Genomic DNA, 21,323 nt, shown 5'->3' with positions numbered 1-21,323 from the left:
TCAATTTATTAAGATTGCTCAGTTATTTCGAATTTATAATAAAGAATTCAAGGTATCAGATGTATTTTGAAAATGAAATTAAGACATATTCCGTTGGAGATGTTTACAAACTTCTGCTATAAAGATATAGAAGATAAATTAATGAATCTCGTTAAATAATGAACGAATGTAACAGATTCTACACTTTCCGATCCGTGCAATGCAGCACTGAAAAACAAGAAAATTGAGAAGTAAGAACTGGAAATGATTAATACCAATTCGTTTCTAGAAATTTATCTCAATGAAAGTAACTGTAAACTTAAATAGTGTTAACCTGCTTACAGACTCAAGGATTGTTGCGCGTACGCACTATTTCATTTGTTTCATTCTTACTTTAAGAAGGAAAAAAGGAGACAAAATCCTTAGTGGGATCAAATATGCTTTACTTCAAAATGGGTCAAAAGTTTTTAGGCAGACACTGAATATTCAAAAGAAACTCACAAGCGCCAACGGGACTTTCGTAACGTAACCGATAAGCCGGTTCTCGAGCAGCAGAAGGTGTTCTCGAAGCATTCCTTGGGTCGACATTTGCTGCTCTATGTCGTAAATTTTCCCTATCTTTTTCACGGTCCTGCAAAAAGACTTTGGCTATTCCTGTATCAATTTTGCTCAACTCAGCCTGCTCCTTCTTCAATTTTTGCTCAGCTTCTTGGATATATCCCTTGTTATCCACCTCATCTTCGTCATCCGAGACTGGTACACCCTGAAACATTTGAAAACAGTATTACATTATCCACTACCATTTCCTGACAAAACAAAACAAAGTTTTTAATTTTGTGGTGATATGTTATGGTAGTTTTACAGATCACTCTATGCACCAAAAATTTATTGCTCAGAAAAGAATGTTAGTTGACTACAAAAGTAATTAGATGCTGCTTCTTGATAGGAAACCAGACCCTCTCATCTTTGTTATTTATATATGAGGCATTCCACGACAATTCAACCTGGGTTTTACCCTTGACCTCTTAGATTTGGTGCGCGATTTTTTCTATGATTGTTCTCAGTTTGAAAGGTACTCAGTTTTTTATTTATTTTTTTTTTCGACTCAGTTTTAATTTTCTACAATTTTTAGGAACGATTTTATCGACCGACCAAAATTATAAATTTAAAAAAATTCTGAAAAATCCTGCATCATGTATAAAAATTTTCAAGCTTAGACCCGGAGTGGGCCGATTTTTCTTTCTTACTGTTTACAAACTTTTACTGACAAAACCACGTCAAAAAAATTAGAAGCGAAAGTTATTTTACTATGAATGGTTGCTGGAATGGTTGTATGAATGGAAATATTGTTCTCACCTTTGAAGGCCCAAAAGTAAGAAACCGAATATCGATTTATTATTAGTTCCATAGAGAAATGCTGATCTTAGCAATTTCAATCTTGTTATATCTCTCCTTAGAGGCAATATACAGTGCCATTAAAAAATTCCGTTCTTACAGCTTGTCTATTAGTTTTAGTTGTAGGTGAAGTAAAACATCATGGGTAATTTCAAATTATCAATATCATACTGAAACATTGCACTCAACCCTCTTGTTGTTACACTACCATTTTGGATGCTAATTTCTTCCCATAGATATTAACATTACTCCAAAAAATTATAAATCATAAGTAAGAATTGATTGGACAGACAAATAGAAGTGCTAGAGGTAACCAGAAAGCATTGCATCAATTATGTTGATCTTATTTAATTACAGTTTTTAACATCGATTTAAAAATACATTCATTGACGTATTTTTTAAAACCAGGAGATTGTTGACATTTGTTTTTTCAACTCACCTAGTATATACATATCAAAATACGCAGCAAAGATCGATGTCTGTAGATCGTGATTCATTTTCAATATGACCTCACCTTTTATGACGTTTGACTATGACTAAAACGACAAGTTGTAAAAATACTCTCCCCATGACTTACTTTGTAGGTATCAGACCAACGCCTGCGCCTTTCCGGATCAGTATAAGGATATGGTGGAGCAGGGAAATCGTCTCTTTCAATAGGAGGTTGTGTTCCTGGCGGTGGCCTCATCGCATCAGGAAAATGAGCCAATTCAATTGGCTCCTCATTGTCCGCTTGACTCACTGCTGCAGGTGACTTGGGTCTTGCGTCACTGAGTGCATCAACCAATGCACGCATTCCAGAACGGCTGCTGCGCCCGCCACTACTTCTTATTGATCTTGAAGCTGCAAACAACATTACATTAATTTGACAGTTTTATCGACAACCTCTTCATTGCTGATGATTCATTGGGTTTAGTTACTATTTTTTATTTCATTTCGACATTGATTGAATCATCTCTTTTTATGCTCTCTCTAGAGTAATTTTGCATCGTACGATATTCAATATTTTCAAAAACTATTCTGTTTTGTGCTTTATCAGTAGAATTTAGGACGGCATTTTTATTCGAACATAGATACAAATATTGAATTATAATCTGTATCTAAATGTCGTAAAATACTTACAACTAGGTCTATGGAAGTGAGGGCTGGTGGGTGGTTTATCATATGGCTGAATTGGTCGCCTCAAGTATCCTTGGCTCGGTGTCTCTGTGAGATAAGAATATGTACAAATCCTAGATACATCCTCACCACCTCTTCCGTATTCTCTCAAGATCAATCCCGGACTGCCAGTTCTTGTTGGATAGTACTATAATTAACAACAATAATAATTAATTAGAGTTCCCGCAGCCTTTCTTTTTCTTACGAGAAGAATGAAATAAATTTTTTGGTCTTATAAAATGTCAAATTAATGTATATTACATCAATGGCATCACTCATAACCCTGACATACTCGAGTTCTTCGAATTTTTTAGACATATCTATTTATCCATAAACATTTCAGATGATTGTAGGCTGACATTTGTATTATACATTTGAAGGTATATATTTTGAACAAAAGTAGTTTTGGAGAATCTATTCAACATCGAAACTGATCGTATACTGTAAGTTTTCTAATTTGTTTATCAAAAGCAATGCAGTACATTTGTTGTTGTATATTATATGAATCTCTTAAAGTTTAACTATTCAACTATGCAGTTTGTGAATCTTACTTCAATTGCTATGTATTTAATTACAGGATTTCAAAGCATAAGATTCCAGTACCATGGAAATAATTTTATAATAAATTGAAAACAAGCAGAAAAAAACAGTCTTTTTCGCGTTACTATTCATCAAAAAGGAAAAAGTATAGCGTTATCAGTACAAAGGCAGACAAAAAAATATTTATAGAAAAATGTTAAAAATGAAAATTATGGAAAAAAATGACAAACATCGTTTAATAGTTGAAAAGCTAATGCAAGTATTGTTTTCATTGCATTGTATAATTATTATCACAAAATCAACTTTTATATTTCGTGGATCGTATGCAGTGCAAAAAAAATTTACCATACCTTGCGACTCAGGCTGTTGTAAGGGCTGTACAGGGATCCATTGAGACTTGGTGTGCGTGACCGTATTGAAAACTACACACAACATCCGTGCAGAAAAATAAATAACACTTAACAAAGCAGTAAAATAACTCATAAAATGATATTCGGTATAAAGGTGGTCATTAATATTCAAAGCGTGCAAAGGAATAAAAATAGTGTGTTATATCGTTAGTTAAGCACAGCTATCTGTAAATCATTGTGAATATATGATTGACTTCATTTCTATTCTGATATTAGTAATACATAGATTGAAAATTTTACTGTAAATGATAATGCGCACTCGAAACTGACTGTATTATCTTAAATTGTCTATAAAATGATGGATACGCATTAAAGTTGAAATTCGTTACAGGAATGGAAGAAAATATAAACATTAAATACAACTACTTTGAGACTGAAATGTTGAGGGGGTAACAAATGAAAAGTGTAAGTACTGAAATGACAAATTTTATGTTAATTTTTTGTTTTCCCTCGTCATGTACACCTTGAAATGTTAGTGGCATAACTTTACAAACTTCAAGGTCATGAAACGATATGTAAAAGTCTCATTATTTGTGTCATTCATCTTGTGATTCAGTTGGTATATTATATTGATTCAAATCAATGATGGTGCCTGCAGACTATGAACACATACTTCCTTTAAGTGGGAATTGCTCGTGCATTATCAACTAAAAATAGATCCCGTTTGACAGCTGAGAAATATCAGATGTCTAGGAATAAGTAAGTAGTTTCCATTTACAATGATTTACTATGCGAGTGAACTTTTGTGTTCTCACTTATCTTGTACTGGTACCCACAAAAATTATAAGAAATGATCCTCTGAGAGGACACATGACGCTTACAACTTTCGAAAATTTAAGTTAGCAGTTTTAAATACAAAAGCCATATCTTTCGCCAATACTTGGTATCCTACAATGTCGCAAATTCCCAAATTCCCAGATTCCAATATTAAAAATGTATTCAAATGTCATGTATATATTCAATGTCACGTGGTGTGAGGGGCATCTCGCGCTGAATGTGCCAACCTCCAATCTTACCCTTCCTAATTTTCACATTTTTTTATTTAAACAGTAGACTATCGGAAAAGACTTTGTGGATGGTATTACATTTTTTTACGTGCATTCAGATGCGTATCAACGGACGAAAACGAGGTTAGAAATATCGGCTCAAGTGATATTTCACTGGTTTCGGATGCCAATTTCGTTACAATGTGATATGGAATTCCAATCAAATAGCATCTCATTTTCAAGCCTGATCTCTACTTTTTAGACAATGTACAAGGTAGACTGTGGAAAAATGAGTAACAAGACGAAAATTTCAATTACGTAAGGTCAAAAATATAATTTTCTCATTAAATTCTGACTGACTCAATTTTGGTCCGATTTCTTCTTAAATAGAATTAAGAATGATATCAAAGGTGCCCGACTATGTGAAAAACCAAATAAACAAACTTAGCCTACTTATACCCAGTGTCCCATCTTAAAGAAAATGGTCATATATGTATATCCGAAGATAATGGTCATATCGTAAAAGGTTTCATATAAAATTTGTACGATTTGAAGAGGACCCTAAATAGTGCTATGAGTTCGAGGCAAAGTAGCACCACAATCAAAAATTTTTGATGAGCTTTGCTTTTTAAAATAAAAAGAAATTCAAATATTCAGATGGTTTTGAATCTTGTTATTTAGACGATTTTTTGCTGAGTTATAGCATTTCAAATTTTGGTAGTGGCTCGAGGATGCGCCGCATTTGCAATATCTTCAAACACTTGGTAAATTTATAATTTAACACGTACATACTGAAGAAAGTTTGGAATCATCCAATACCATGGTACTGGCCAACTCATGATTCTCACCTTCGACTGTCTACACACACACACTCGGGCATGTGTTCTTCAAATGCAATGCAACCTCGAGACGCTACGCAATTTCTATGCACTATGAGTCAGAGAAAAATCGCCTGAATGACAAAATTCAATAACGTCATGATTTATTTTGTTATTAGCTACAAGTTTTATTAGAGGGCAAAATCAGTTTTCATCAACAACGTGATTGAAATTTCTCGAAAGATGGGTCACCTGGCTTTCAACTCATTGCATTATTTAACATCCCCCTCAAAACCATACAAGTTTTAGATAAAACACTTTTTCTTAAAACAATTATTTTCTATTATGACTGATCATGTTTTTTAAAATGGGATACCATGTATATGAACATTACGCACGACTTTTAAAAAGTATATATTTTTCTTGCAATCATTTATACTCCGTTTGTACACAGTTGCATCGCCCAAATTGTTGTATATACGGACCTCGAACTAAGAAAAAGTATTAAATCTTCAAATAAAATGATCCAGAAACATATTTGAGATATTGTGAATAGCGCGTGACTTGAAATCTTTAGTATTCGTTAGAACTCGAAAATGAATACGAACTACTGCAAAAGTAGGGTTAGCATTTTTCAAAATCTGATGTCAGGTTTTACGCCAATATTCTCATATAAATGAGTAACAATTTAAAAAATGGTATAATCGGAATTCGACGTTTCTGTTTTTATGTGTAAATTTTTATGGGATAACATCGATTATACATTATTATAGAAGAATACCGATTTTATGTATTAGTCAGATGCCCTTTAAAGATTTTGAAGAAAAATAACAAGCAGTATGAATTACTCGCATCAGATGCAATTCATTTACGAAAAGGGCCTAGCCGGGGTTGCATATGAAATATGCCCGTGAACCGATGTGGATTTACTATACGACACATTTTAGAGCTACTTCAAAAACCTGGTTCGCCCAAATTTAAAACCCCTATCTATATTATTACGCTGGAAACTCAGAATAACGTGGATTTCCGTTTTTTCGCGATTACTACGCCATTTTTACTGTAAAAAATATGAAAAAAATTGAAGATCTGGCGGATATCGATGTACATACTCCAGAATTTTTTCGAATTTTTTCGGACCAAATTCGAGCTGTGAAAAATCTTTTGAGGTTTAAATTGTCGATCTCTTATTAAGTTTGAAGAGTGACTAGCTTTTTTTTTTTTACAGTATGTTCATTGCGTTATTTTTGATTTTCTGTAATTTTTTCAGATTTTTCGGAAAGGTGCGCCATTGTTAAAAAAATCAAAAACTAATTTTTCAATGGTTTTTTGGGGGAAAAGTAACTCAATGTCAACTCAATCATCTGTGGGACACATTTTCGTGATCTCATGATTCTTTCACATAGTTAAAAATATTCCCTTATTTACTGAATGAATGAACAAATTCATTTTTGGTTTTATAATATTTTAGCTTTAATAATTTTTCATCTGTTTGAGAAGTATATCAAACAGATTTGAAATTACATAATGTAAAAAATGTGTACAACATAATGTATTCAGTCTTCATCACTATCATCATTGATAACAGGATTGACCTGCTCGGTTTCGAAAATTCTACTTAATACCTTTGCAGGCCTTATAATTTTCGCGCAGCAACAATTTCTTATTTATCTAAAGTTCAATATCTCGCGAAAATTTTTTTCATATTTTTTATAGTAAAAATGGCGTAGTAATTGCGAAAAAACGGAAATCCACGTTATTCCGAGTTTCCAGCGTAATAATATAGATAGAGGTTTTAAACTTGGGCAAACCAGGTTTTTGAGGTAGCTCTAAAATGTGGCGTATAGTAAATCCACATCGGTTCAGGGGCATGTTTCATGTGCAACCCCGGCTAGGCCCTTTGCTTTTCAAACTCAATAACAAGTAAAAACTTGTACACTTAACGTAATGTAAAATGCGTTCTTAGAAATAAATCTTAAAACTTTACTTGGGACCCTTCAGATGGTTAGATAATCATAATTCAATTATTCGAATTCGGATAAGACTCTACAGCTGAAAAACTCGACAGAATAAAACAACTTACCTGCATCTCTGAAGCACTACTGCAAATGCGTTCTGAATCTCTATGTGGAGTATGAACGTGGTTCTCTGCATGACCATTAATAATGCCATTAGAGCCAGTAGGTCCAGGTCCACAACGGGGATGCCAAATAGCACCGCCTTGCAAGTACATCTCTTCTCCGTCCCCAAAAGGATCTCCACATTTCGTACATCTCGCGCATGTTGGATGAAAGTGATGATTTTCACCAGCTTGTAATACTTTTCCACTTATATATCGACTGCAGTAAGCACACTTGACTCCAAACTGCTTCTGGTAATCTTTTTCACAGTACGGTACCCCATCCCTAATTAGATATCGAAATGAAAAAAGACTCTCAGATGTTGTAAAAACTCAGAAATACTGTGTACATTTCCTTCCACGTCAACGAAATAAAGTGAAATTTAATCTACGTTATCTAATCTTCGGACTGTTCAGTTAAATTGGAATGATGGTAAAAGACTAATCGATACATACTTGCCCATGTATTCTCCGTGCAATACAGTATCACAACTATGACACTTGAAGCACCAAACGTGCCACTGCCGATCCAAGGCTACCAAAGCTTGACCCTCTCGTAACTGCTGTCTACACCCAGCGCAGGCACCTGGATCAATCTGGCTTTCTAGTCCTGGCGGGGGTCCACTATTATTTATTGGAGTAGAAGCCTCCCGTACCGGTATACTGACGCATCGATGACACAATGCTTGCCCTTTGGTAAAAATAATTTTCACATATTACTTTGAATTTGTGAAAAAATATTTATGGTTTAAGGAAAAGCATAATTATTGAATATGAATAAATAGCAGTTTTTTCGGTGGATAAGCCAAGAAATTAATGATATAGAGTGCACAACACGATATTATGGTACGAAAAAGGCGCATGTGACAATCCTTTCAAGTGTAATATCAAATTAAATTAACTAAACTGTTTCATGCTCGTGAAACATTTTCGTTCTGCATAAAAAATGATTTTGTATATACTATGTTGAAATACTATTGAAATTGTTATCATGCTAGATGCATTTTGACTCATGTACACGTTTGTTCCAACTGTTATACAAGGTATTTCAGAGTAGTGATATCAAACTTTAAAAGGTTATAGGGGTTGCCAAGACAAGATATGTTTAACAGGTAACCCGTGGTCAGGTAGCCCGTCAAAAGGGGTTCAGAACCAATGCCCGCAGGTAGGCTCTGTAGCCAGACAGTCGAGCAAATTCACTTGAAATTCTACCGCGCACGCATGTCTCCTAATACATCAATTCCATTTGTTTAACTTCAGAGATTCGTTGACCGAATCCTTTGAAAATGTGCAAACAAAGGTGAAGTCTGTTGGGAAATCTTTCCTAGTAAAGACGCACAGCTATCCTGCAATTGTATAGCACTTTCCCATATACCAAATGAATGTTGCCAAGTGCCTCGAAAGTATTGAGCATTTCAAATTACCCAATAACTGAACTGAATAGACAAACTCTATTACACTTCCACAATTTTTATTTCGTTAACTCATTTCCCAACTAATATATGAAGACTGCAATAAGTGGTTTTAATTCTTTAGCATTAGAAAGGTAATGCAGCTACCGATAACCAGTACGCCAATCAATCAGCACCATAGCTAAGGGTCAGCAAGCAGGGTGCTCTTTTGCAGGGGGCACTGTTTCTCCAGGGTAAAAAAAAAAAATATGATTAGCCTGGTACCGTTAACAACTCAAAATGTATTTTCTGTATGTACAATATATAGGTATGAAGTAGAACTAGCTAACACACTCGGATGCCCTGTACTTACAGTTGGTGCAAAGGCACTAAGGCTATGGGATTCTAAACTAACAGACTGGATCACGTGGTGACATTACTACTAGTTGCTTCTTTTTTGCAGGTTTTTTGAAACGGAATCAACAATAGTGTTTTTTGATACTAGTGCGCGAAGGTGGCAATGCCCGCACAAGCGTGAAGGCGCAGCACGAGCCCGTAGACGAGTTGAAGGGCGAGTGTGGCGCATTCACACGAGATATGTATTGCCAACTTTCGCACGTGTATCGAACTCTATTTTTTGTTACACCTGTAATGGAAAGTCCGACATAATAAAATGAAACCAGTCAAAGTATCAAAAAGTCCGAAAACCTTGGAAAAGCGGACTTCTAACAGACCGCGCGAACCGTCTTTTTCGTACACCGCTAGCAATGTGCGAAGGTTTATCTTATACCGCCGGCAATGTGCGAAGGTTTTTTTCTGACACCCCTAGCAATGCGCGAAAGTTTTTCCCGCACATGTGTATAAAAGACTACTTTCGATGCTTGTAAATGGTGCATAAAAATGGACTTTCCATGCAGGTGTTGCAAAAAAATATTTTCGCTACTGCATTCAACATAATAAGAACAAGTTGTTCTATAAATGATGTCCAAATTGAATGTTCAAATCTAAGACTTGTTTTCTCTGCAAATGGCCCGTTTCTTTGTTATAAATGTTTAATTATTTATAGTGCTATAGTGGTTCAACTGTAAGTGCTGAACGGATAAACTGATAAATCCAAAAAGGTGCATACTTAAAATTTTGGTCTTTATTAATAGAATTTTAATAAATATCGTTTTGCTCACTTTTTTCCTATCTTTATTAGTTACCTACATAATAATGATAAAACATTCAGTAGCAGTATGAATGACAAAGTGAAGAAAGGAAAGCATATAGAAATATAAATTTCAATTTCAAATATTTCAATAACTATCAAGTGTAAAGGAGAATAACAGGCATAACGGTCAGTTGTTAAACGAAATATTTATTTCTTTCCTGACGTTTTTCGACAGTAGAGAAATACGTTCTGAATTCATTTCGCAGCTGTTACACCAACCATGAACAACTACATGTTGATTGTTAGAAGTCCAAAATATATGATAATCATCAGAAGAGAAATAAATATTTCGTATAACAACTGACTATTATAGTCGTTATTCTCCTTCAGACTGCAGTCAACAATCAAGATAAATTCCATCACTAACTATTGAGGGTAAAAAAAAAAACAAAAAAATGTATGAAATCATGGTGTAATTATACAGGGTAACCCAGCATCTAGTGACCAAACTGATAGGGAATACAGAGGCGGTCGAGGTATGTAAAAATTAACCCAAGGAACATGTAGTCTCCGAAGTCGCGTTCGCGAGATGTGACCGGTTAAAAAAATTTCACTAAGCGCCGACATGTAGGCAACCGAGTACACAGCAGGCAGCGGTTAGCGCCATCTTGTTGATGCACGCTCGACTACTGATGCGTACCTATCTCCGTTTAGAGCACACCCTGTATACTTACACCATGTGTAAAACCAATTTCATGGAAAATTTCAAGTAAAACATGTTTTGTTTTAAATATTCTTTCAATAGCACTTGTAGTTTAGTTACTATCGCAACATAAGCAGTGAAATTGTTTACAACGGAAAAGCAGACCATTTTAAGAAAAAAAATATTTTAGATCTGGGTTTCTCGTATCAGAAAACTACTAACAAAAAAAACTAAATGTAGAGTAATTCCGGGTGAGATGACCATAGGTAAGAGATGGCTCACAGTATAGTTTCTTATGTACTTTACTATATTGGACAATACTGTGGGCCATCTCTCACCTATGGCCATCTCACCCGGAATTACCCTAAAATGATCTATCGAATGATCTTGTTTTCCATACTCAAACGTACTTGGCGTACGGACTAAGTTTTATTGTCATTTTTAGAGTTGGAGTGCTGGCATTTTGATCAGCCCCAGGCTTCATAATCCGTAGCTACGGCATTGCCAGTTTTTTATCAACTGACCAATTATAAGGCCACAAGAGGCAGGTACAAATTATGAATTTATGTATTTTACATATCATGCCACCAGAAACTTAATTCTTTATAATTAAAACTGCTGGAGGAGTGAATAGCTTGGCATACCTTGTACCAATGTGACCTTAGCTCCTTGGCCAAGCAATGGTTGCCGGCATCGTTGACAGTGGAAGCAGTTAGGATGAAATGCGTGTTTTTCTCCAGCAGTTACAACATCACCTTCAACATACTCGCCACAACCAGCACACTTAGTGCCCCAGCGCTCGCGATAATCCTATATACAAAAAAATGATTAAAAGTGACCAAGTTAAACATTGTATACACGGTTTCAATTATTTTACATTAACTTCATTTTAATGTATCACCAATATTCTTAATCACATAATCATACATTTAAACCTTGCAGTATTTTATGTTTGAACCAGCAGTGATTTCGACCTATGATTATTTTATCCAAGAATACAATACTTATAGACAATAGCAAACCATATGATATTAAATACTGTGATCTTAATTGTTACCTTAGTACAATAGTAGGAGCCTTCACGAGCAAAAAATCCACCCTGAGCTAAACTGGAATTGCACTGCGCACACTTGAAGCAACCGATGTGAAAGTACTTGTCCTGCACTCGTAGAACTTCTCCGCTACACTTCTTATTACAAGCTTGGCAGAGAGTTTTACCTAGAAGAAAAAATTCATAAAAAATCACAATTTAAAATTTCTGTAGTTTGATAGTAGTATAAAACTCAATTTACTACACGTAAATTGATTGAACAAATTTGTCATTTATTTAAGTAGATTTACTGCAAATAGAGAAGGATTTCTATGCAAAAAATGAAAACTGTCTTTTCACTTTTGATCTACCCTTTTTACTACCCTCAAATATGATATTATAGATAATATGATGTTCACGGTCTAATATTGATATTTTGTAAGTGACGGGGTCTGGAATTGATTAAGTATTTTCCTATTTGAATAGAGATGAAGCAACACACTTCTTTGTCGACCTCACATAAGGTCATGATGAACATCATACAAAACAATAGAAAAATCAACAAACTTAAGTATTTCTTTAAGAAGTATATTAGTAATATTTCAAATGGATTAATAATGGAGTAAATTGAAGCACCACATAGAAGCATTGGTTTCCAAAATTCAATCTTTTGGGTGTTTAATAGTGCATTTATACTTTCCACGATAGCCTTGATGAATGAAACGAGAAGAAAAAAGACCTACATCAACGATTGTAGATCAGTAAGCGATCTGTAGTGCCAATACAGCTAACTGCCATACCGATAATAATGTTACCCTTCTTTGTTTGATGTATTGACAGACAGTAAATGTACTATTATCGACCAGGCACCACAGCAGTCTTCGTTGATCAATAAACTATGTATTTCACCACCGAACACTTGGCCCACTTAGCCCCCTGAAGCTGCAGGGAATATTGCCCAGAGCTGACACTCTTGAATAGGATGTAGTTACTCGATGTATATATAAGCCAAGTTGGATCTCCTACCTATACTTCCTGGTCTACAATAAGTAGGCACATTGAATGCACAGAAAATCTCATGCGCTGACTGAATTCTTCAGTCTATCGTCTAACAGTTATCTACTAAAGTGCAGGAAACATTCAGCAGCAAATTGAGTCTTGACACGTAATATATATACTTCACAGTTCCACGGTATACTTCAATAACAAATCATTCAATGCTATAACCTAACCGTAAGTTATCCTGACTAAATGTTACCAAGAAAACCTCAGTGGATAATGCGGACTTAATTGAAGCATTTACATTAATAAAATTATAAAATTTGTGACAAGTGCGTACTACTTGACAAAATACTGCGTGTAACAATACACATTTATTGAAAGCAGTAAATTATTTACGTACTACGTCACATTTAGTAAACTACCTTTCGCAAATCAAACTTGGTTTTTTCACAAATTAAAGTTCAAGTAGGAATGACTTTCAAGAAGTTGGTTTTCCAAATTATGAATATGTTTTGTTTATTGTGGTCTACTCAGATAATCCTAAAGGTGCGAAGTAACGATATTTCTTAAACAAGCCTTGTTACAGTAAAGTTATTAACTTCAACCTCATAGATTTTTTGGGAACTTGAAAAGTTGGAATTCGGGTATCGCTGTATCCCTTATATGTTATTATTAGCACTGCTGTAGTTTTTCACGATATGTCACGTGCCCGTTTTTATTGTATTTAAGAACTGCTTATTTTGTTGATTTCAACGTTGACTAAGGACGTGTACAGTGAGGTTCTCTATCTGCGGAACAATACATGCGCCTTTTTAAGTAACTAGAGTTACAGCTCGCATTTTAGGTTAAGCATCGTATCCGCTGTAGTATCAGCTGAAATGCAACAATCGTATGAGAGTTCAGTGATCGTATACCGTCACAGCCAACCCAAACGTTATCAAAACAAATAATATTCAACATTCTCAAAGCAAATAGTATTTGACGTTTGAGATGACTGGCAAGATACCATGCCAAACCTATCTCGATTTCTTAAATTCGGCACGACCTACAAGCACGTCAACTTCTCAATAGTTTTATATAATAATTCAACAGCTTTGGCATTTGAAACCGAACAACTTTGATCTAAAACTTTTTCGTGAACCACGCTCAGTTTTAAAGATGTCGTCATGACTCGTTTAAAACGGGATACCTTGCATACAGTGGATCCCAAACAAGTAATTTTTGCAATGGGCAAATTACTAGGACAATAAAATTGTATTACAGGCTTTATATCAAAGTTATCCAATATTATCATTAGTTTGAAAATTTCTCTAATTTTCCCAATCTTCCATGTGAATAGAGTTGTCGAATCCGCGGAGTTAAGGAGGTTGTAACGTCAAAATCATGACAACTACGTAAGCGGGCCAGCGTGCGGCGCGGCGAAATAGTGCGAGTGAAACGCGCGGTGACGCGTGAAGGTTCCTTCTAAGAGAGCAAAAGAGGTACAGAGTCGCTTATACCTCACAGTCTTTAGAATATTTTTCATATATGGCACGATGAAAACTTATGAACACGTTATCTAATTATGAAAAAAAATACAATACATGATCTAATAGGTTTTGATATGAATGTCAAATGTTTTTCTCAAGGAGGGGTACGACAATTTCACTTATTTTTTGCAATTTCTATCTAAGCATATGTTTAAGATACGAACTCCGAACCCTATTTTATCAGAAATGAAATAGTAAAAGTATATCAACTTTTAATAGATGACGTATATTTTGCGGATGAATGCCTCTTGTAAATATGAACAACTTATCTCATTTTTTAATTTCCGTTACAACCACCTTGACGTAAAAAAGGTTTCGTATAGAAAATTTTTTCGAATAAATAAAGTATAATGTATCCGGCAAAGATTTAACAAATCAGGTATGTCATGTTATTCTGAACAGCCGCGAGAATTTCAATGCTCGCGTACGCCGTGATCAGGCGTACTGGGCCACATCCGACAAAAAAAGAGAAAACATTCGACATTATAGATATAACACCGTGAAAGTCGACAAGGCACTCGACGACACTGGGAGAAGAATTTCATGACGATATTGAACAATAAAAATCAGGACTTTGTCGATTTCAAGATCCTGTTCAAGTTCCTATATATTCGCAGAGGATTTCGACATCCGTTGTATTAATTATCGCTGGCGGTTGACACAAATTTTCAAATTATGCAGCAGTAAATTGTCTCCAAAATAAAATTGACGAGTGATTATACAGTGGTTTTACCAATTCTGCGGTTCATGATGTGCTCATAGAATTTGGCACAGAGTGATCTGCCTTTATACTCTGACATGGTGTACTTTCGATATTTTTCATTGTTACGTACTTTTATCGTCGTTTAATTAATCAAATCGCAGATTCACTCATCAACCAATTGACGAACTCTACAAGTGTGGCACAATTGACCTCTGATATTTTTAAAAGTTTCAGTAATACGTAAAATTGCATATACTCGAGTTTCAAGTGGATAATTATCAATGTTTTACCCGTTTTCGGTATTTGCAACAGGCCTTCAATTGTTGGTGCAACAAGTAAGAAGGAGCGAATCGAGAGCAAATATCCATAACTGCGTAAACGATCGAAACCGTACACATATAAGTATCTAGTATATGCATGTATGTGCTTGTTGGTAATATATATCTATGTATAATGTATTAAGCCTTCTCGCTACAACGGTTTAAAAATACATGGTGACATCATAATAACACTTAACATGACGTCATATGTTGTAAACGCTGAACTCTTCATCGGACTGGCTAAATTACTGTTTCCGCGCTGCTATTTTCGTTTTCACTCTTTTTTCTCGTTCCTGAACTCATTCCTATATTTTTTAACACATGCGAAATATATGTGACCGAATGCCACTATAATTCTTAATGATATGTTAATACAATTCAGACATGGAGTTAAATAGGATGCTGTCAAGTGGGGTCAAATATAATGACCTAATGCACTTCTGAGGTCGGCTGTAATGTCAGCTTCTAGCAACTGTGTACGATTCTTACATACGTAGCCTCTTATAATTGCATATTAACAAATTTCGTATAATGCTAAATGATCAGTACAAGGACACCTTTACGGCGTTTTTGTCATCATACCCAAGGTACTTGAATATTCCGTAACATTACGTACATTTCCCCCAAAAACTGGTAATTGTAATACGGAAAAAAAATCATGTCTACGAAGCGTATCGTAATCTCAGACCTAGTATTAGAACTATGTTGAACATTGCACTGACACACGGATGATAATGGTAGGAATTCTCACCCTTTTTGAAAAGCTTCCTTGTATCCTCGGCACTTTTTGTCTGATTATTATTATTATTATTAGCCACACCTATACCGGGAGAAGGAGATTTTATATTTTTGCTCTCCATCAAGGTAAGCTTTTCGTCCATCTTGGTCTTCATTTGGTATACGCACACACACGCACGCTCACACACATGCAGACTTACATAAGTGCAACAGGATTATTGCTGAAAATGACATATAAACCTAGGTGAATCGTGTCATATCATGTCATATATATATACACACACACAGACCAGGAATAAGAGATTTTATATTTTTGCTATATATATATATATAGCAAATATATATATGGATGATATACACATATATACATATATATATATATATATATATATATATATATATATATACTGATTCACGCAGGTTTATATGTTGTTTCCAGCAATAATCCTACGGCAGTTATGTAAGTCCGAAGGTGAGGGACGCACGTATTTCTCGAGGTGCGGCGGCGACTCCACACCTCGTCTGCCTCGGCTCTAACCCGCTAGCGATAAGATAAAGGCGTGAAAAACAATCCAAACGATTAACTGTTATAATTGGTAACTCGAGGTTACCTCAGGATGTACGAAGCTCGCACTACCTAATACCGTTCTTGTGAATGCAGCAAAAATTGCAGACTGAAAATACCCACTCGAATCTTCCTCCTCAATTTCGTGCAATGTCCAATTGCTTCGTAATACAACTAATTTGCTGCAGGATAAACATGGTTGGCCTGCGCACCATCCGTCAGCCCACCCTTCTTCATTCAAACTCCCAGAATTTCATAACGCGACTTCACAACCGACTTGTTTTACGTGACGATACGTTCAGACATAACCGCCATATCGCAAATTACAATGAGACCGAAGTAGTTGAAGTTTGCAGAATATGAGTATTTTTTTCATGATTACAGTGTACCAAATCTCAGACAATCCTGCAGTTGCGAAACAACGATTTATCGTCCCAAAATATGTATTGTTACACTAACGTAACGTGTAACTCCACGTCACATAGAACTCCAACCTCATCTCATTCGAGGCACTGGATGTATGAACATTTTTCGTTTCGCCATTAGACATGATTGATTGACGGAGACTGCGTATGCTTTTTCATACAAGTTTTTGACCTTCGACTATGTTACACCGGGAAGGATTATTTATAGTTCGGCTAACGGTAAAAATCACAAGAGTCTTCGTGTTCAGTCGGAAGTAAAAAATTTTGAGATATGCGATGATAAGCAAATTTCTCCTAGTTGTGACATCATTCGTGTTGATTTTACCATTTTCTGATATATCGTAGCATATAACTCCCCCGAACTGCGGATTGCAAATATAACTTTACAAATACATAACGTTACAAATACCACAAATAGACATTCGATGAAAATGTCTGTACGAAAGATGCAATTACAAAAAAATTACATGCAATCATTAGTTTTACAGGTGAAACGTTGAAAAAAAAATGTAACACGCTATTCTCTTTTGAAATGAAAACAATTTTACATCGAAATCAATCACTATTTGTTCTTAGTTCCATCGACAGTTTGATAGTACTTGCTAATAACGAACTGTATAAAATATCCAGTCGCTATCTGACTCTAAGTTAAGATAAGATTGCAACGTCTTGAATTACAAACTTCTCGCAGCGTAGTGTGTAATAACTTGAATATGAACGAATCGTTACATTCATGTGGTTTTCTCTGTAACCCAGTCATTATGAATAGCGTCCGTTCGGTTCTCGTCCTAAGATGCGAATATAGCGAATTTGACACCATCTGCGTATACCACTACAAGAACATCTAACTACATCGTGCTGAATGGTATCAATGGTTGTGGCATTCGGTAAGACATCGGTTCAGAGATTCATTTTCTACAGACTTAGAAATCTCTATTTTAGATCATAACATACCGTATGTATTTGTGTATAATAATAAACAGGAGGTTAATAACCAGCACGTTTACACTGGGCACGTACTAAACTAAAACTATGTATCGCCAACAAACATGCCATTGGCAAAGTCTACGAAACCCTTTTATCTTATCAGATTCTTCGAAATTTAGATAAAGCAATTTTAAATATAGCTTAAATAAACCCGTCGTCCACTGTGCCTGAACGTTACGTAATGTGCCGTTTCAATGGTATAAGGTATGTACATAAGTGTAGGTAGGTGGGTACGTTTACGTGGGTCTATAATGGCCTGTATCGTGTATATTACACGTATAACGTCTGCAACTTGTTAGCACAGACATTTTTAAACTTTTCGATCTTTAATATGGGGCATTTGACGTAAGGAGGATAAACCGAAAAAACAAGGAAGCATCGCGTGTTCGCAAACTGCGAATAAAGTGGTTCGTCAAATATCATTATACACCGAAATCCAACCAAATCTGTAATATTACCCGTTTCGCGATCCAGAATCGCCGTATTTCTACATTGCGACAATACAGCGTTACAATGATTCAATGGCATACGTGCACCCCTTGTGCCATAGACATTTGGAGATACATAGGGCACGAAAAATCAATAGCCAATTTTGAATATTGATTCAAAGTTTTTCATACTGTAACGATTATTTCGGGTCAGTTAGGACTCCGAGACCTCTATTATAAGTGCTACGTGTATACACGTATCTAGGTTCCTATACATACGGCTCACAAATATAAACGCGCAATCCGTGGGAAAAATTAATTGATAATAATCATGGTTACGACTGTAATGAATGATATGAATAAAAAGATATAATTCAGCTAATGCATAAATTCGTGGAATCAACTACGAACTGAAGAAAAGCTTTGAGAAAATGCAGTGAAAGAAATTGAATTAAATGTGCCCAACCCTTGGAATAGGAATGCAGGTCAGACGTAAATAGCAATACTAACGTAAAAATGGGATAAATAATAGGGAATTGGGTAAACCAAGACAAATAACAAACATAGGAAGGTCAATCCAAGATAATTTCCTAATTACAGTATTGGTACGGATATAGTAAAAACATCAGTCACCGTTGACGCGTCTCAGTAGCAGAATATTGTGAATAATAGGTAGGAATGTTAGTACAAGCAATCTTGTAGGGGCGTATGCAGGCTACAGTTAAAGCCGGCACTTGGACTTACCCATTTTTCAACCCTTTACAATAGTCGAGACACCAAGAAAAATCAGCCACAAATCTCAGATAGTCATGACAAACCACGAATCACAATTATGTAAAAAGATATTCTAATCTCACATAGAAAAATCATTTAAAGTCGAAGAACAATCATTTCACGGCACGTTCGTTGTCCGACATCACTGCACAGTTAGAAGCGCGCAGGCAGCATGGCGAGTGGGGACAACTGCTATAGAGGGGGGCGACATAGGGAGGGGAGGTGCTATGTGTCACCGGGCATAATTTCAATCGAATTTTGATTTCGTCTATGAGAATTGAAATTTCCAGGGTATTTCTACAGCTGTTAAAAATAACCATCGCTTGGGTCTTGGGCGATGGAAGTGACAATTTTATCGCTTGCATAATGCGATACGAAATATGCTGCATGTACCCGTCTAGTCTAGTCTTATATTTCTCGACCTCAAACCCCTACCTTTAAACACATACGTGACGCCGCTGACGGCCAATGGGGTTCGCCTGTGACGATTCGGCACACTTTTCATGAACTCGTGTGAACCCCGGTGAGCAAGTTTCTTACCGGTAAATTTGAAATAACCATTGTTAGGTTCGACCAATTATTAGATTCATTCACCATGTTAATTGCGTATTCGACAATTACCAATATCCTTACCAACATGAGCCTACTCCAATCTTAATATAATTTTAACTTTTAACGGTAAATGAGTGTATTTTATTTGACGTTCACTTAACGCAACCATTGTTTCACTTGCGTTAGAGACAAAATCAACTACTGTTTCACTATAAATTCGGTTGGGAAACAATTATATAAATTATATAAATTCTTTCGAATACTAATTTTGCACATTGTTTTTCAAACATCGATTATTTATAGTGCATTTTCCAATTTTACTATCAATATTCCAGAAAATCATTAATCAAATTTCAGTTTAAAAATCTTTCCTGCTAGCTTACCTTGCATGTGTCGTTGTATAGGACAATCGTAAAAAATATTTAAAAAATATCGTTTTAAATCACCTTACGATACGAAAACATTTCTTTTTAAATCTGTTCTTCAGTCTATAAAAATCCATAAAAGTAACAACGTTGTCCTTTTTTTTGCATATTCTGTGAGCCAATGGACGAGGAAAGTCCAGAGAGAATATACCACCAGAGTTGTAACGAAGAAGGGGCATTTCTGGATTGTATTGAATTTTTACATCTGTGTGATGTATGTACAGCAACGTCTCAACGGTTAACAGCCTAAAGGCACGTATTCATAACATAACTTTTATACCGACATTTCTGAATTTGTGTTCGTTCGGTCCTGAGTTTTTTTTATTTCTTGATTTGTGCAGTGGTTCAGATTTAGCATGAATCGAACAAAACTTTCACTGTGAGTGATATTCCACTGTCAATTAGTAAAAACACAAATAGTTTTACACTGAACGTTTGAAAACACTGAAAGTTTGAAATTTTCGAAAAAGCTTCAAATGAGTCCTGTATATACTATTTTTGAAGAAGATAAAATCACAGGAGATGGAAATAGTGTAAAATTTTTCATGTTAATTTTATCCATAGCTTATTTTCTACGTATTTGTATCGCTGTAATGGTTATACGATTAGCATTGTTCAATTTACATTGAGTGGTTTTGGGTTGCACCATGAAAAAATTTCTAGATTTTTTTTCTCTTTTACACTTAGTTATTCACGATAATAATAATAATAAAATTTAATATAGAATTATTTTACATCGATATATTATTCAGTATAATCCATTTCATATAATCTATATTAATATACCGTTATATATTGTCAGTCGGGTCTTTGCGCGAAATATGTTTATATGTGTAGAAACTAGAGACACCTAAAATAGATGATTCATATTTTTTCTTGTTTCAATTGAACAAATATTACGCCTGGTTCAAAACTAAAACAATATGACATTACCTATTCTAAGGTACATGCATCTATACAGAGTGAATTTAACCCTGCATATTACAAAATCAGTGAAATTCAATTGTTTGTAATATTTGCAACCATCTTTTTCAACGAATAAGAAAAACTACGATCCAGTTATTCTAAGCGTCTCTGCTTGATGCACATATAAAAATGATATTTTTTTTCTCTCGTGCAACAACTCAAATGATAATTTTTTTACCGTTTTTTTATTCGGCCAAAAAATTTCAACGGCAATAAACAAACTCTAA

General features: G+C 35.2%; 1 protein-coding gene across 12 annotated transcripts in view; it reads right to left on the bottom strand.

The window, feature by feature from the left end:
• The window catches only part of LOC124302383 (actin-binding LIM protein 2), a 37,565-nt gene extending 18,242 nt beyond the window's left edge, over positions 1 to 19,323 (bottom strand). For 8 of the 12 annotated variants that reach the window (XR_006907768.1, XM_046758563.1, XM_046758731.1 and 5 more), the window contains exons 1-9: positions 15,988 to 16,132; positions 11,710 to 11,870; positions 11,297 to 11,462; positions 7,862 to 8,096; positions 7,370 to 7,691; positions 3,423 to 3,494; positions 2,497 to 2,680; positions 1,952 to 2,217; positions 481 to 742 (exon numbers count right to left, since the gene is read on the bottom strand). Coding sequence is in view for 11 of the 12 variants with exons in the window: in XM_046758563.1 (XP_046614519.1) it covers positions 481 to 742; positions 1,952 to 2,217; positions 2,497 to 2,680; positions 3,423 to 3,494; positions 7,370 to 7,691; positions 7,862 to 8,096; positions 11,297 to 11,462; positions 11,710 to 11,870; positions 15,988 to 16,129 (1,810 nt within the window). In the remaining variant the exon portion in view is untranslated. Of the gene's footprint in view, positions 1 to 480; positions 743 to 1,951; positions 2,218 to 2,496; positions 2,681 to 3,422; positions 3,495 to 7,369; positions 7,692 to 7,861; positions 8,097 to 11,296; positions 11,463 to 11,709; positions 11,871 to 15,987; positions 16,133 to 19,123 lie in introns of those variants that run through there. The other 4 variants (XM_046758896.1, XM_046759369.1, XM_046759432.1 and 1 more) reach the window with 2 other exon arrangements.
• Between the last annotated feature and the right edge of the window lie 2,000 nt (positions 19,324 to 21,323).

Source organism: Neodiprion virginianus, chromosome 1 (assembly GCF_021901495.1).
Source record: "Neodiprion virginianus isolate iyNeoVirg1 chromosome 1, iyNeoVirg1.1, whole genome shotgun sequence".
In the NCBI taxonomy this organism is placed as follows: Eukaryota; Metazoa; Arthropoda; class Insecta; order Hymenoptera; family Diprionidae; genus Neodiprion; species Neodiprion virginianus.
Note: the sequence above shows the minus strand (reverse complement) of the source record. Positions and strands in the feature narration are given on the sequence as shown.